General features: G+C 45.0%; 1 protein-coding gene across 1 annotated transcript in view; it reads right to left on the minus strand.

Annotated features, from left to right (window-relative positions):
• Window positions 1-753: 753 nt before the first annotated feature.
• The window catches only part of LOC126419663 (L-dopachrome tautomerase yellow-f2-like), a gene marked incomplete at its 5' end in the record, with an annotated part of 44,470 nt that continues 26,625 nt past the window's right edge, over window positions 754-18,598 (minus strand). The window contains 2 exons of the mRNA XM_050086851.1: window positions 754-1,229; window positions 10,775-11,015. Coding sequence (XP_049942808.1) covers window positions 1,011-1,229; window positions 10,775-11,015 — 460 coding nt within the window. The remainder of the gene's footprint in view (window positions 1,230-10,774; window positions 11,016-18,598) is intronic.

Here is an 18,598-nt window from a genome sequence, read left to right on the forward strand (position 1 = left end):
CTCAGTAGTTAAGTCCCATAGTTCTCAGAGCCATTTGAACCATTTTTTTGAACATTTTTGGTAGCACGACTACGCCAAAACAAAACATGCAGGCAGGCGTTGGACTCTGAGTACACCAGATTTGGAGGACCAGGTTGTGCAGAATATTGATACGATTCCTAGTACACGCTTCAGACAAGAGGCCCGCTAACATGGTGTAAGCCAAAATACGTTATGTCTATCCTGCCTGACAACCGCTACTATCCCTATCACCTGCAGTCTCATGGAGGTCACTTCGAACATCTGTGATTACGTGAATGCGATGCAGCTCTGTTCTGTGTTCCAGTACGATAAGTTCTCGTTGCACGCCCACCGTCCATTTCCAGACACATTTTCATAGGATATTTTTTCCTCCATTTCCAATTACAAATCCATCGCTGCGGTTTGGCAGTTTTGTTAGTGTTCACCCTGTATGTGATTGTACCAAATTTTTTATGACTGTTATACTTCTGATAATGTTATTTAAGATAAATTATATTTATTATAAAATAAGTAAAATGAAGAAGCAGTTGAAAAAGATCGTGGGATGATGAAAGGCTTTAGAGTTTACAGCTGTGAGATAGTGATGAAAAACCGCAACGTTTCGTCGAGTGATGTATTTATCATCTTCTGGCGAAGACTTCAGTAGTATACACTGGAAGTGTCTAAATGCAAAGATTGTGGATATCAGTTTAAGAGACTCATAGTAAGAGAAAAACAGACAAAGATAGGCGATTAATAGCAAATATTTATATTCCATGGATGTGTGATAAAATGCTGAAGTGATGATAGTATCTGATGATGATGAGTATGACACAACAAAACAAAGATAATGGTAACAAACAAGCTCAGTCGTCTCTACTCTGACACTGCAGGCAGATATGGCATCAATGCACATTACACGAAAAAAACCATACAAATTGTTCCGAAACTATCCTGGTCCTCTCGTCCATCGACAGACATTCCAGCTTCCTGCACACTGATCTCGGCGCCTATCCAAAAGGCACGCTGATTAGGCTTAGACGTGCGGCGGGCGTAGGCGGCAGCTGCCATCTGTGGGCCGGGCGGTAAGGCTCGCAGACGGTGCCTCTGATGACGTCAGAGACGCGGCCCGTGAAGACGTGGTAGTTGTACGCCTTGCTGTCGACCTCGCCGTACAGCAGCACCGGCAGCACGTTGTTCACGAACCACAGGTCCCCGCGGGCGTCCACCTGAAACCAGAAGGATACGATGCAATTCTGTCTGTACAAATAGAACCCTGACCACTGAAGAATAAGAGAACTTCATTTTGATAAGATGTGTTTCTGGTTTCCTCATTCTTCAGGTTGCTTAATGTAATAACATACACTCTAAAAAAAAAATAAAAAATACCGACACACCAAGAAGAAGTTATGCAAATTAGTCATGAAACTGATATTCACAACAGCAACGGAGGGTGAAACTTTGACAACGCCAGCCAGTCATGCCAGCGAGACATCAGAAACATCATCAGACGAACGTCGGCCAAGAACATGAGACAGAAGCCAACAGGCAGTTCGTCAAAAGTTGCAAAAGTTGTAAACCTTGGCCGTCGATGAAAGATGTGTGATGCTGCAGTGCAATTTGACCGCACAACTGGCAAGGATAAGAGACAAGGGAAATGTCGTTACCAGGGCATAAAATCTTTGCGAATTTCATTCCGTGTTCTCAGCTGGGCAGTAATGGTTCAAATGGCTCTGAGCACTATGGGACTTAACTGCTGAGGTCATCAGTCCCCAAGACTTAGAACTACTTAAATCTAACTAACCTAAGGACATCACACACATCCATGCCCGAGGCAGGATTCGAACCTGCGACCGTTGCAGCACCGCGGTTCCGGACTGAAGCGCCTAGAACCGCACGGTCACTACGGCCGGCGCTGGACAGCAACTATGCCTCGCAGACAGATGGGTGATCAACATATGTAGATGTCAGAATTTGAGGGAGGACGTGTAGTTGGGCTCAAAGTAACCAGATGAATAATCGGCGGATCGCTCGATATTTGAATAGGAACGATGCCACTACTCGCCAATTTTGGCAGAAATGGGTCAACCACAGTGTCAAGAAGAAAGCGGTCGACCTAGAGAGACGACAGAAGGTGATGACCGACCAACAGCCAGAAGATGGAGTTGCATTCACTGAATCGTCGGAGAGTCTCTCAGAGACCCAGGTTCACCTTTACCAGCGATCCTACGTGCAACTGGTGCTTGATTGACCACAAGGACCATTAATAGGCAGTTCACAGAAAGGGGGCTGACCTCATGATGACCCTTGCGCCAACTACCATTGACATCAGTACTCTAACAAGACCATTTGCAGTCGTGTAGGGCACTTTCGGCCTGAAATCTCATTGACTGCAACTGAAATGTCTTCAGTGATGAATCCCGTTTCGTACTTTGCCCCGATGACTAGCGAAGACGTGCCTAGAGACGCCCTGGACAACGGTGGGATACCAACCCGACTGCCGCCCAACATATGGTCCGACAACCAGGAGTGATGGTCTGGGGTGCCATTTCATTTCATAGCAGGACCCCTTTGGTTGTCATCTGCGGCATCCTTACACGTACGTCGACGATATTCTACGCCGCTTTTGTTGCCGTTCATGGCAACCCATCCTGGGCTTACATTTGAGCAAGATAATGCCTGCCCACACAAGGTGAGATTTTCAGCTGCTTGTCTTCGTGCTTGCCAAACCGTACATTTGCCAGCAAGGTCGTCGGATTTCTTTTCAATTGAGACGTTTGGAGCGTTAATCATGGGCGGAGCCTTCTAACCTGATCGGAATCTTGATGATCTAACGTGCCAATTGGACAGAGTTTGGCACTCCCTCAGGAGGACATACAACAACTCTATCAATCAAGGCTAAGCCGAACAACTACTTGCTTAAGGGCCAGAGACCAGAAGTGGAGACGGCCAGGGTGGCCGAACGGTTCTAGGCGCTACAGTCTGGAACCGCGCGACCGTTGCGGTAGCAGGTTCGTATCCTGCCTCGGGCATGGATGTGTGTGATGTCCTTAGGTTAGTTAGATTTAATTAGTTCTAAGTTATAGGGGACTGATGACCTCAGAAGTTAAGTCCCATAGTGCTCAGAGCATTTGAACCATTTTGAACCAGAAGTGGACCAACGCATTATTGACTTGCTCCATTTGTGAAGCACTTCTTCTTGAATATATCATCCAATTTTTTTCTGAAATTGTAATCATTTGTTTCTATGTACATGAACATAACATTTACCGATTTCCTTCCCATTCGGATGATTCCTTCGTGGTGTGTCGGTTACTGTTCAAAACATGTTCAAATGTGTGTGAATTCCTGAGGGACCAAACTGCTGAGGTCATCAGTCCCTTAAACTAACTTTAACTTATGCTTAGAACAACACTCAGATCCATGCCCGAGGGAGGACTCGAATCTCCGGCGGCAGAGTCGGTTTCTGTCTTAGAGTGTTTTCGTAACTGCTTTGCTGACTTAAAGATGAATTAACAATATTTTATGGCTGAAATAACTTCTTTAGTCATCATGTACAGAGACTGGCACAGTATGGATGTAGGTGTAGACATTATTTGTGTCATATTCATATGGATTTTAAAACCAATTTTTCTCCTTTTATTATGGTTAAGGTGTGCTTTGTTTAATGCTGCTGTCAACAGTTCTTTCACGAATATTAATCACTTTATACATGATGCTACACACACACTTATACAAGGTGTTGTTTTTGCCCTTGAGAAGTGGCAGGGCGTAGGCACTCTCCGGCTTCCAAATGCAATGTGCGTTGCCTGTAATCCAGTCCTCTGTTTCGTGTGGAAAGGGGAAGTGTTAGCAAAATTTAGGTTCCTGATTCGCTTCCTAAACATCTGTCTCAGGTCAGAGACGCTCATTCTTCAGATTTTCTTGTTGGAATTCACTCTATCAATTTCCTGGACTAGGCAATATGGAGAGTGCTCTTGTAGTGTTGCAGTGAATTGCCTATGAAAAATAGGCCTTAAGCACAGTTTCAAGAAAACTACCAAAATGGCTGGCAAAGGCTGGGTTTCTGGTTTAAAAAATCCTAAAATAAGCTTAATAAAACCACCAAGCAAATATCAACAGAGATATGGACTTCAGGACAGCTGAAGTTGACTGCCTTTTTCCCAACTTCAACACCACTTTCGGAAAACATGCTGTGTATGTATTTGGATACATATTAAGACAGTGAAATATGTTACTTTCTGGGAACAGAAATTTTACTCTATTTGCATTGCATACTGCTGGTATTATCCTGCAATACTGGCGATGTTAGAATTCAATATTTTTCGATTTTTCTTGTACGGGTATAAGTCTAACATTCCTATGTCAAACAGCGTGTCATGGATTTTTTCATAGAAAAGAGAGATTAAAAAAAGAAAAAGCTCTTAAGATGACAGATGTCGGTATTCTTCCGGTCTCCCATACTGGAATCAACAAAGTAACCATATCCACTGAAGCGCCAAATAAACTGGTATAGACATGCATATTCAAATACAGAGCTATGTAAACAGTCAGAATACGGTCGGCAACTCCTATATAAGACAAGTGTGTGGTGCAGTTGTTAGACCGGCTACTGCTGCTACAATGCCAGGTTATCAAGATCTAAGTGCGTTTGAACTTGGTGTTATAGTCGGCACACGAGCGATGGCATTTCCGAGATAACGATGAAGTAGGGACTTTCCCGTAGGATCATTTGACGAGTGTACCTTGAATATCAGGAATCTGGAAAAACATCAAATCTCCGACATCGCTGCGGCCGGAAAAAGATCCTGCTAGAACGGGACCAACGACGACTGAAGAGAATTGTTCAGCGTGATACCCAAATTGTGCAGTTTTCAATGCTGAATCATCAACAAGTGTCAACGTGCGAACCAATCAACGAAACATCATCGAAATGGGCTTTCGGAGCCAAAGGCCCACTCCTGTACCCTTGATGACTGCATGACACAAAGCTTTACGCCTCGCCTGGGCCTGTCAACACTGACGTGGGACTGTTGATGACTGGAAGCATGTTGCCTGGTCGGACGAGTCTCGTTTCAAATTGCATCGAACGGATTGACGTGTACGGGTATGGAGACATCCTCATCAATCCAAGGACCCTACATGCCAGCAGTGGACTGTTAAAGCTGGTGGAGGCTCCGTAATGATGTGGAACAGGTTCAGTTGGAGTGATACGGGACCCCTGATACGACTCTGACGGGTGACACGTACGTAAGTATCCTGTCTGATCACCAGCATACATTCATATCCGTTGTGAATTTTGACGGCTTTTGGAAATTCCAGCAGGACAATGCGGCACCCCACACGTACAGAATTGCTGAAGGATGGCTCCAGGACCACTCTTCCGAGTTTAAATGCTTCCGCTGGCCACCAGACTCCCCAGACATAAACATTATTGAGCATATCTGGGATGCCTTGCAATGTGCTGTTCAGAAGAGATCTCCATCCCCTCATACCTTTAATGGACAGCCCTGCAGAATTCATGGTTTCAATTTCCTCCAGCACTGCTTCATAAATTAGTCGAGTCCATGCCACGTCGTGTTGCGGCACTTCTGCGTGCTCGCGGGGGCCCTATACGGTATTAGGTAGGTGTACCAGTTCTTTGGCTCTTCAGTGTATATGTTCTGTGATACCGAGGTCCACATAATTTAATGGCAGTCTTTCAGTGTTTAAAAAAATAATCAGAAGGCCGTCATTTTGTGTAAACTAGTTTACCTATGATATGTTACATGTGCAGATCATAAAAGTAGTTTGATACAGTAGGGGACATTAGAATATGTAGAGAGACTGCTATGAAAACTTTTAGCCGAGTGTTTCTACTTGACCATTACGAAAATCGGACGAATATTTCAACTCATTTCTGTGACGGTCTTGCATACTCACGGTTCCCGCTTATCTTCAGAAAAAAGAAACAGCCGTAAGTCTTTGTTAGTCAGAGAATTTCGAAAGGCTTTTCGAGCCGCCTAATGCCTTGTCCTATCAAGGCATCGCTCCTTCACAGCGTAAGAGCTGTTTCTCAGGTGTACCTCTTTAAAATGGAAGGCCAGCGACGAAATGCGCGTATCATGAAGGCATGAGACAAGGATGTAGTGGTTTGCCCCTGTTGTTCTGTCCCCGCATCGAAGAAGCGAAGACACACAAATCAAGGAGAAGTGGGTTTAAAATGGAAAGAGATTAGCGAGAAACTTAACATCGACATTGGGGACCACATAGTTGATGGCGTGAAGGAATTCTACTACCTTTGTAAGGAATATTGCAAGTGATGAAAGACGCAAGGAGGGCATAAAAAGCAGACTAGCATAGGAAAATGAGGGCATTCATTCGTAAGAGATGTCTACTAGGATCAAACGTCGGCCTTAATTTGAGGAAGAAATTTCGAGGAATCCATTGTTTAGAAAAATTCAGGAAAAGAGGAAAAGAGGAGGATCGAAGTGTTTGAGATGTAATGCAACAGAAGGAAGTTGAAAATTAAGTGTACTGATAAGGTAGGAAATGAAGAGGTTTTCTGCAAAATCGGAGAAGAGAGGAACATGTGGAAATCTTCGACAAGAAGAATAGACAGTACAATACGACATAAGACGTCAAGGAACTACGTTTATGGTACTAGAGGGAGCTATAGAGGAAAAACGGTATGTGAAGGCAGAGACTGGAATATATCCAACAAATAATTGAGGATGTAGGGTGCTAGTACTGAGGCGAAGAGATTGGTACAGGAGAGGAACTCTCGTTTGGAAGTGGACCGCATCAAACCAGTCAGAAGGCTGGTGACAAAAACAGGAAGATAGAAATTTCTGTGCAGCAATACAGTGGTTAAGTGACTTCAAGACAGCTACTACAAAAAAAGCACATCGTCTGGCAATGAACTCAACCTTATCCCCGTTGCTATCAGAAATTTTCGTGGGGAAGTAGGAGGCTGATTTTCTTAAAAGTGAACCAGTGACAAAACATGTTGTGTATAGGTAAAGATATTCCGATGATATTCTTTTAATGGAGAAGTGTTCCATCAGACAACTCCAGAAGTTCCTGGAAAATATGAACCAGTAGCATACTAACATCCCGGTTTCCCGGGTTCGATTCCCGGCGGGGTCAGGGATTTTCTCTGCCTCGTGATGACTGGGTGTTGTGTGCTGTCCTTAGGTTAGTTAGGTTTAAGTAGTTCTAAGTTCTAGGGGACTGATGACCATAGATGTTAAGTCCCATAGTGCTCAGAGCCATTTGGACCATACTAACATAAAGTCAGGAGATTCCACCACTAATTCTCTATATATCAACTAACAGACAGAAAATAGCAACTATAAGTTTAAAGTCTACCGGAAATACTCCTTCACTGACACATTCATCCAAACTTCCTCTCAACATCCAACAGCCTACAAACATGCAGCATTCCATCATAGCGATCACCGTCTCTTTGCTGTCCACTTATCCTCAGAAGACTATGACGAGGAACGTAATATAACAAATCATTTGCTAGAAGTAATGAATCTGAATCCAAAATTATTGAGAACATTGTGAATAAAAAACTGAAGAAGCAAGCCAGATACCTACCGTACCCAGTGAACAACGTACAAGGATCGAAAAGGAAGTGGTGCCGTTTATCCTCTACAGATGAAACGTCTAAAAGGCCAAGCAACATTTTCAAGGCAAAGGGTTTCTCTCTGTTTCCATATGTCCGACAGCCATTAGGTACATCTTGCTTCAGTTCAAAAGATAAACATCCGGTCATAATGAAAAGAGGGATTTACAAGTTCATCTGCAAGTGGTATCAGTCCTGATATACTGCAGAGACTTGGATGTCGATGTGTACTAGGCTCAAAGAACACCACAGAAGCTGGAGATTAAAGAAATCAGATTCAGCCTTTGCCGAACAGTGCTTAAACCAAAACCACAAAAACATAATAGATGTAGAAGTCCTACACGCGGAGGGAAATGTCGCAAGGCTCACTCAATTCGAAATCTTAGAAATTAAAAAAAAAATATATTTTCCCGCAATTGCTATTGAACGAGCAGATTTTATTCAGTTTTTCATCCCTTTTAGAAAATGTTACATCTACATAGGAGCAAAACGTGGATGTCTTCATTCACGAGTAGATAACGACACAAATGGCCTTATTCCACTGTATGTTGTCCATAGTTATTATAAATGATTTCCTAATGGATGTGGTAGGAAAGAAATGTTACTGTGTCAAGACTTTCAACAGAGATAACATTTATAATTTAAGTCAGGAATCTATGAAAGTATGATAAGGGAAGATGGTACTAAGGACTTAAGCTGTAAGTTGCTTTGAAGTCGGGGACGCCATGCTATATGCCCCAAAAAATTAGCAGACCGCTGTTTATGATTGCTTTTTGTTCTTAACTTCTGTCGTGTGCACAGAACAGTTGCTTCAAATAGAAAGTCTTGCAGTGCTTTAGCGAATAACACACCGTGGACAAGGCATTTTAAGACATTGTTAAAAGCATATTTGATCGAATAATACGATGCATTTCGCCTTAACGTAACTTTCTCCTTTTTATACGTTTGGAATGACCAAGAAGAGAAGTGAACGATATGAAAAGGCTTCCCTTAATACGGGCAGGCGAAACTGATGTTTGGTTTATTTTACCCTCCCGAAAATGCTGAGAACTTATTTTGCTATGTTTGGACGGTTTCCAGTGTTTCCTTCTCACAGCGTTCACCGAGAGAGCTTTTCGAGTGGACTGATAGGAAGTCAAATGACAGAACTAAAACTTCTACAGTAAAAGTGAACAGTGCAATCAAATTTCATGGAACGGCATGTAAAAGAAAATCTCTCTTCAATGAGCCCACTTACGACTGAAATTGATTCCTTTACAAAATTAGAGTGTAATCAGGATGATTAGTATAACCGTAAATGACGCAAGTTGGCGTTTCTGATAAAAATATTTCAACAGAAGCTAAAGTTTAGGGCAGCTAACATGGCGGGCGTCGGCTTCAAGTTTGTGACATCATAACGGCTCTCTTTAATCTAATAGAAGCCAAGAATCAATAGCTGGCCGCTGTGGCCGAGTGGTTCTAGGCGCTTCAGTCTGGAACCGCGCTGCTGCTACGGTCGCAGGCTCGAATCCCACCTTGGGCTTGGGGTTGGGTTGTTTGGGGGAGAGACCAACAGCGGGGTCATCGGTCTCATCGGATTAGGGAAGGAAGTCGGCCGTACCCTTTCAAAGGAACCGTCCCGCCATTTGCCTGGAGCGATTTAGGGAAAGCACGGAAAAGCTAAATCAGGATTTATTGGCAGGCACTTACAAAATGTAACAGACCTACTAAGGATATTGCCTACAATATGCTTGTCCGTCCTCTTTTAGAATACGGCTGCGCGGTGTGGGATCCTTACCAGATAGGACTGACGGAGTACATCGAAAAAGTTCAAAGAAAGGCGGCACGTTTTGTATTATCGTGAAATTTGGAAGAGAGTGTCACAGAAATTATACAGGATTTGGGTTCAAAAATGGTTCAAATGGCTCTGAGCACTATGGGACAACTACTGTGGTCATCAGTCCCCTAGAACGTAGAACTACTTAAACCTAACTAACCTAAGGACATCACACACATCCAAGCCCGAGGCAGGATTCGAACCTGCGACCGTAGCAGTCGCGCGGTTCCGGACTGCGCGCCTAGAACCGCTAGACCACCGCGGCCGGCGACAGGATTTGGGCTGGACATCATTGAAAGAAAGGCGTTTTTCGTTGCGACGGAATCTTCTCACGAAATTCCAATCACCAACTTTCTCCCCCGAATACGAAAGTATTTTGTTGCCACCGACCTAAATAGAGAGGAACGATCACCACGATAAAATAAGGGAAAGCAGAGCTCGTACGGAAATATATAGGTGTTCATTCTTTCCGCGCGCTATACGAGATTGGAATGAAAGAGAATTGTGAAGGTGGTTCGATGAATCCTCTGCCAGGCACTTAAGTGTGTGACCCAGAGTATCCATGTAGATGTAGATGAACCGTCGTCCTCCAGAATGCGAGTCTAGTGTGCTATCCACTGCGCCACCTCGCTCGGTACCTTGACTTGGATGTGTGTGATGTCCTTAAGTTAGTTTGGTTTAATTAGTTGGAAGTCTAGGGCCAGATGACCTCAGATGTTAAGTCCCATAGCGCTTAGAGCCATTTGAACCAAGAATCAATAGATTAAGAAAGTTTGCACTTTTATCCTTGTTTGGTTGCCATCTTTGGGATCAGTTGTGTAGTAGGAAACGAACTTATAACTCGAAATCTAATTCGTGCAATAATAATAAAGCTCCTGAAATAAGTCTAAATGTTTCATAATAATAAAATTATAAACAGCCGACCAGTTGCAATGGATAAAGAAATTCTTTACCTAGGTTTCGACAAATATAAATTTGTCTTCTTCAGAAGGTAGCAATTTTACATTAGTAAGGACTAACGTACCATCGCCGTTTTTACAATTGTCGGGATAGTTCCATCTGTCAAAAATAAAATACAGCCCTAGAATTAGGGTTTGTCACTTAAATATAAAATAGCTCATGGATGCTGCAGCGCTCACAACCGAGCTCATATTTGTTTAAAATATTAAAATATCTAAATACTTCGTTTAATTATTAGAATTTTACCTCACATGTATTGTATTTTTCCAAGTAACTAGCATTTTTGCGGTTATTAATTTTTATTGAAAATCATGTATGTGAAGCAACTCTGTGAAGACGTTGTTACACAATTGCGGCAAGCAGGAGCGCAGGTGCCGGTTAGTTACCTTGATGTCGCTGGGGTAGACGAAGGAGCGACCGTCGTCAGGGGCGACGACGCCTATGGTGGCAGGGGACATGGGGAGGCCGGTGCGCGAGTTCCAGCAGGTGACGCGGTGGTTGTTCACCTCCATCTGGAAGAGCACGCCCGTCTCCTCGTCCAGGAAGCTGCCAGTCGACTGGCCGCTGGGCCCGCGCGATCCCACTGCCCGGAAGGAGCGGAACCAGGGCGTCGTGCCAGCCGCGGTCCTGCAAACGCCGGCCATTCTGAAGTACTCTCATGGCTGCGACATCCGTACCAGGTCGGGTTGACAGAGGAGATAGAGAAGATCCAAAGAAGAGCGGCGCGTTTCGTCACAGGGTTATTGGTAAGCGTGACAGCGTTACGGAGATGTTTAGCAAACTCAAGTGGCAGATTCTTCAAGACAGGCGCTCTGCATCGCAGTGTAGCTTGCTGTCCAGGTTTCGAGAGGGTGTGTTTCTGGATGAGGTATCGAATATATTTCTTCCCCCTACTTATACTTCCGAGAAGATCACGAATGTAAAATTAGAGAGATTCGAGCGCGCACGGAGGCTTTCCGACAGTCGTTCTTCCCGCAAACCATACGCGTGTGGAACAGCAAAGGGAGGTAATGACAGTGACACGTAAAGTGCCCTCCGCCACACACCGTTGGGTGGCTTGCGGAGTATAAATGTAGATGTAGTTTCGGTGCATAACCATCTGACACAAAGCTTACAGGACAATTGGGATAGCCACCAGCATACCACTGTTTAACACCCAGCCACCGATGACGGTGGCGAAGTTCAGAGATTTTCATATACATCTGTACTCCGCAAGCTATTTTATGGTACGTCGCAGAGGGCACATTGTCTACCACTGTCGCTTCCCCCTTTGCTGTTCCAGTCGCGGGTGGTACGCGGGAAGAAAGATTGTTGTTAAGTCTCTACTTTTACCTTCATGGTCTCTTCGCGAGATATATGGAAAAGGAACAACTACGTTGAGTGATTCTTCCAGGAATGTGCGCTCTCGGAACTTTAACAGCAAACTACACCACGCTGCAGAACACCTCTCTGGTAGCACCTGCCATTACAGTTGGCTGAGCAGTTTCGTGACGCTTTCGTGCTTACTGAATGAACCTATGACAAAACGCGCTGCTCTTCTTTGAGTCTTCTTTATTTCCTCTATCAGTTTGTACACATGAAAAAAAGTTTTGCATCACCCCGGTTCTAGGCGCTACAGCCTAGGGCATGGATATGTGTGATGTCCTTAGGTTAGTTAGGTTTAAATGGTTCTAAGTTCTAGGGGACTGATGACCTCAGAAGTTAAGTCCCATAGTGCTCAGAGCCATTTGAACCACTTTTTTTTTCACCCCGGTTCCAAGAACTCCTGAAGATAGACGTTGACAGTGAATATTGTATCACAGACACAGAGCCTTTGGCTATTCAGAGATGTCACTAAACCCACCCAAAGACTTAAACAACCATGGATGAGGAGCGCCTATTAGACGGAGGGGGTCCGACAGCCGATCAATTCCAGTCATTCCACCAGGAAGGAGATACACAGCTCGTGTCGTCTGTAGTTCAACCATGCCTAGACGGTCAATACCGCAGTTCGATCGCGCCCGCATTGTTACTTTGTGCCAGGCGTCTCTGAGTAAACCAAAGCGAAGCCTGCCCGGTTGGCCGTGCGGTCTAACGCACGGCTTTCAGGGCGGGAAGGAGCGCCTGGTCCCCGGCACGAATCCGCCCGGCGGATTTGTGTCGAGGTCCGGTGACCCGGCCAGTCTGTGGATGGTTTTTAGGCGGTTTTCCATCTGCCTCGGCGAATGTGGGCTGGTCCCCCTTATTCCGCCTCAGTTACACTATGTCGGCGATTGCTGCGCAAACAAGTTCTCCACGCACGCGTACACCACCACTACTCTACCACGCAAAGATAGGAGTTACACTCGTCTGGTGCGAGGCGTTCCCTGGGGAGTCCACCGGGGGCCGAACCGCACAATAACGCTGGGTTCGGTGTGGGGCGGCGGAAGGGGTGAAGTGGACGGCGGTAGTCGTCGTGGGGTTGTGGTGCGGCAGCGGCGGGGACGTTTCTAGGTCCCCGGTTAACATACAATACAACACGATAGAAACCAAAGCGATGTTGTTCGGACGTGGAGGAGATACAGAGAGACAGAAACTGTCGATGACATGCCTCGCTCAGGCCGCCCAAGGGCTACTACTGCAGTGGATGACTGCTACCTACGGATTATGGCTCGGAGGAACCCTGACAGCAACGCCATGATGTTTAATAATTCTATTCGGGCAGTTACAGGACATCGTGTTACGACTCAAACTGTGTGCAATTTTTTGTATGATACGCAGCTTCACTTCCGACATCCATGGCGAGGCCCATCTTTGTAACTACGACACCATGCAGCGCTTTACAGATGGGCCCAACAACATGCCGAATGGACCACTCAGAATTGGCATCACGTTCTCTACACCGATGAGTGTCGCATATGCCTTCAACCAGACAATAGTCGGAGACGTGATTGGAGGCAACCAGGTCAGGCTGAACAGCTTATACACACTGTCCAGCGAGTGCAAGGTTTCCTGCTGTTTTGGGGTGGCATTATATGGGGCCGACGTACGCCGCTGGTGGTCATGGAAGGCATCGTAACGGCTGTACGATACGTGACTGCCGTCTTCCGACCGATAGTGCAAACATATCGGCAGCATATTGGCAAGGCATTCGTCTTCATGGACGAAAATTCGGGACCCCATCGTCCACATCTCGTGAATGACTTCCTTCGGGTTAACGACATTGCTCGACTAGAGAGGCCAGAATGTTCTCCAGACATGACCCTATCGAACATGCCTCGGATAGAATGAAAAGGGCTGTTTATGGACGACGCTTACCACACCAACTCAATCGCTGTTGAGGAGTGCGACAATGTGGACCAGTATCTTGATGAACTTGTGGATAGTATGACACGACGAATGCAGGCATGCATCGATACAAGAGGACGTACTACAGAGTATTAGAGGTACCGGAGTGTACAGCAATCTGGACCACCACCTCTTAAGGTCTCGCTATATGGTGGTACTACATGCAATGTGTGGTTCTCATGAGCAATAAAAATGGCGGAGATGGTGTTTATGTTGATCTCGATTCCAATTTTCTGTACAGGTTCCGTAACTCTTGGAACCGCGGTGATGCAAAACTTTTTTGTTGTGTGTAGTATGGATCTCGGAACGACGAGCAACAGTCAACAATTATTTGAACGAAGGTTTAGTAAATTCTCTCCTTCGTAGCGGCAACCCCTGCCCCAAGCGTCGATATACTACAGGTCTCTCTTGAACCGTATCGTTCACCACAGTTCCTGTTTTTCACTTGGTCTTCTCGTGTTTGGAGTTTCCGAGCTTTCCTAGAGGGCAACCCCTGCCCCAAGCGTCGATCCTCTGCAGCTCTCCCTTGAACCGTGTCGTTGGCCACTGTTCCTGTTTTTCCCTTGGCTTACTCGGGTTTGGAGTTTCCGCACTTTCCTAGAGGGCAACCCCTGCCCCAAGCATCGATCCTCTGCAGCTCTCCCTTGAACCGTGTCGTTTGCCACTGTTCCTGTTTTTCCCTTGGTTTACTCGTGTTTGGAGCTTCCGCGCTTTGCTAGAGGGCAACCCCTGCCCCAAGCATCGATCCTCTGCAGCTCTCCCTTGAACCGTGTCGTTTGCCACTGTTCCTGTTTTTCCCTTGGTTTACTCGTGTTTGGAGCTTCCGCGCTTTGCTAGAGGGCGTTGCGGAGACTACACGAGCGCGCTGCTAGCGCGGCCGCTGGGAGGAGGCGCAGTGTGCCGTGCTGAGGGCGGACGAGGCAGGTGAGACGAGTGTTTCGCCCTGGACGACCATTCTGCAACCCGGTGTTGTGGGAGCTATTAATAACTGTGTGGCAACGTTTCTCTGCTTTGAGTTTGTGATTGTAAATTGCCTTACGTGTGTGTTACTGCCCCCTTGCATGATTGTACATTTGAACATCATGCTGAATTAAATGCGCGCGTTGTAAAGAAACAAAAAAAAAAAGAAAATTTTTTTTGGCTGTGGACCTTCTGCAAGCCGCTGTTTTCCCATCGACGACGTAGTTCACTGTTTGAATAAGCACGTTGTAAAATGTTAAGAAACCTTGTACTGTTGGTTGTTTGGGTTCATAATATTTTGTACACTTTTATAGGGTAATGTTTATATCGTCTAAACATTTATAATTTTTTTATTGTTGTTGCCCTTTTCCTGTTCCCATTTTACACCCAAAGATTACTTGCAGTGCAAATGTCCTGACCGTCTGACTCATTATCGCCCAGCCCAAGCCGCTAAGGATAGAAATCAGAAATTTGGAGAGGGTGTTGATATCATACTGTAGGTGTCGTTTAACAAAGGAATTTTTGAAATTTCACCCTTTAGGGGTAAATTAGGAGATGAAAGGCTTTTTGAAAATATAGCGCTATTAACGTAATTTTGAAACTAGATCGACGAAAATTGGTATTTGATCTCTGAAGAAAGATGTATTTCAGCGTTTTTGGAAATTTAACCCTCTGTGGGTGTGAAATGGTGGGCGAAAGTCTTTTGTGAAAATAGATCGTTATTAAAGAACAATTGAAATATTGTTAAAGATACAACAATGAAAATTGATATTTAAATTCTCTGTTCAATTCGCCAGGAAAATTTTAGAATTCACATTTAAATTCTCGGTTGCAAATAAAAAAAATGTTTAAGCGTTTTTGGAAATTCAAGCCTTAAGGGGGTGAAATAGGGGATGAAAATGTTTACCAAAATGTGACATTACGAAAGCATTTTGTAGCTAAACCCAAGAACACTTGTATTTGGAGTCTCAGTAATACATAAAAAACACGTGTTTCACTGTTTTTGGAAATTCAACCCGTATGGCAGTGAACAGGCGATGAAAGTTTTTATGGAAGTATTCCATTATAGAAGCATTTTTGAAGCTAAATCTATGAAAACTTGGCTCCTCTGTTAGAAATAAAAAAGTTTGTTTCACTGTTTTTATAAAATAAACCCATAGGAGGGTGCAGCAGGGTCTCACTGATTCACTGACACATCAGTGCCCACCGAAAACTGCTATGAATATAAACTTAAAATTTGAAGAGGGTGTATGTAACTACTTGAAAGTAATCTGGATATTTAAGAAATTCTCTGTAATGATTTCAGAAAAAAATGGAATATTTCATAAATGAAGTGTCAATAAAATCGTTTCTCCACGGTATAGAGCTATATTTCCCGTAAAAAGTTCAATTTACGCGATATTTAACGGTTAAGAAACAATTCTGAAATAACTTTTTTTAAACCGTGAAATGTTTTGTGAAATAATTTGTCTACGAGTAATCAATGAAACGGAATAGAGAAACGCTTGACGTGTCATAGAATGGTGCTCGAAATTTTGGCGTTTGAAATAAGCAATGCAACACTTTTTTCCTCAGCTAATTTTGGTTGAAAAACCCGAAATTTGTCGTGGGATATCGTGGAATATTCCCTCTTCAGCCCGTAAGGTTTCATAATGTTCCAATAGGTGGCGGCGCTACAGGTAGCCTACAAAATGGCGTCTGTGACAGAGGTGCTTTCCAAGCAGAGATCTGTCATTGAGTTTCTTTTGGCAGAAAACGAGAACATCGCAGATATGCCTAGGCACCTGAAGAATGTGTATGGAGACCTGGCAGTGAACAAAGCCACGGTGAGTCGTTGAACGAGACCCCTGTCATCATCGCAGCGAGATAACCCATCTGATCTCCCTCGTGCCGGCCGGCTGACACAGCTGTGACTCCTGCAACGTTGGAACGTGCGGACACTCTCATTCGAGTTGATCCACGGATCACAATCAAACACCACTCGCTGCACAATTGGACGTCTCTGTTGGTGGGGCTGACACATTTGTCTTCTAGTTGGGGCACTCAAAGATCGGTGCCCTCCCCGTCCCTCAACAGAATGCGATAGAGAGCAATGGACAACCATTTGTGCTAAACTGCTTGCACGTTACAACGCTAATTGTGAGAATTTTTTGGTGACCATTATCACCGGCGATGAAAACATGGGTTCATAATATCGAACCGAAAACAAAACGGCAATCCATAGGGCGCCGCCACACTACCTCTCACCCGAAAAAGAATTCAAAACCACACCCTCTGGTGGTAAAGCCATGCCGGCGAGCTTTTGGAATTCTGAAGGGGTTATTCTATTTGATGCGCTCCCTCATGGTACAACGCTAAACTTTGAAGTCTGTTGAAGTGAAAGTGAAGAAACGATTTCAGCGTGTTCGTCGCCAGAAAAGTTCAAACGAACTGCTCCTTCTCCATGACAGCGCAAGCCCTCGCACAAATATAGGCCCTCGAGAGGAGCTCACGAAACTTCATTGGACTCGTCCTTCCTTATCAGTCCTACAGCCCAGATCTCACACCTTTCTGTTTGGGCCAATGCACTCTGCAGGAAGAAGTACATGGATGATGGGAAGGTTATTGATGAAGCAAGACGTTGGCTTCGATGTCGATTATTAGAGTGGTACCGCGTGGCATAGGAGCCCTCCCCGGAAGGTGAAAAATATGGTTTTGCAACCAAAGGAGTGGGGAGATAATGTGGTGTATTGGAATCCTCAATAAAAGGAACCGCTTGCATTACTTACTGAACGCCCCTCTTATGTACAGCAAATGAGGTGCCACTAGCTGGCAGCGGTGGTCCGAGCGGTTCTAGGCGCTTCAGTCCGGAACCGTGCGACTGATACGGTCGCAGGTTAGAATCCTGCCTCGGGCATGGATGTGTGTGATGTCCCTAGGTTAGTTGGCTTTGAGTAGTTCTAAGTTCTAGGGGACTGATGACCTCAGATGTTAAGTCCCATAAAGCTCAGAGCCATTTATATCATTTTTTGAGGTGCCACTTGAAAATTTAAACTTCAGTGTTAGAATCACGAATAGTATTAGGGGATCTTTGTCGGTGTTGCATCATTCAAATGTTTCTGTAACCTAGCCATTAAAATTGCTACACCAAGAAGAAATGCAGATAATAAACGGGTATTCATCGGACAAATATATTATACTAGAACTGACATGTGATTACGTTTTAATGCGAGTTTGGTGCATAGATCCTGATAAATCAGTACCCAGAACAACCACCTCTGGCCTTAATAACGGCCTTGATAGCCTGGTCATTGAGTCAAACAGATCTTGGATGGCGTGTACAGGTACAGGTGCACATGCAGCTTCAACACGATACCGCAGTTCATCAAGAGTGGCGTATTGTGACGAGCCAGTTGCTCGCCCACCATCCATCAGACGTTTTCAATTGGTGAGATATCAGGAGAATGTGTTGACCAGGGCAGCAGTCGAACATTTTCTGTATCAAGAAAGGCCCGTACAGGACCTGCAACATGCGGTCGTGCATTATCCTGCTGAAATGTAGGGTTTCGCGGGGATCGAATGAAGGGTAGGACCACGGGTCGTAACACATCTGAAATGTAACGTCCACTGCTCAAAGTGCCGCTAATGCGAACAAGAGGTGACCGTGACGTGTAACCAATGGCACCCCATACCACCACGCCGGGTGATACGCCAGTATGGCGATGACGAATACACGCTTCCAATGTGCGTTTACCGCGATGTCGCCAAACACGGATGCGACCATCATGATTCTGTAAACAGAACCTGGATTTATCCGAAAAAGTGACGTTTTGCCATTCATGCATCCAGGTTCGTCGTTGAGTACACCATTGCAGGCGCTCCTCTCTGTGATGCAGCGTCAAGGGTAACCGCCGCCGAGGTCTCCGAGCTGATAGTCCATGCTGCTGCAAACGTCGTCGAACTGT

This window comes from Schistocerca serialis, chromosome 9, assembly GCF_023864345.2.
Source record: "Schistocerca serialis cubense isolate TAMUIC-IGC-003099 chromosome 9, iqSchSeri2.2, whole genome shotgun sequence".
Taxonomy (NCBI): domain Eukaryota; kingdom Metazoa; phylum Arthropoda; class Insecta; order Orthoptera; family Acrididae; genus Schistocerca; species Schistocerca serialis.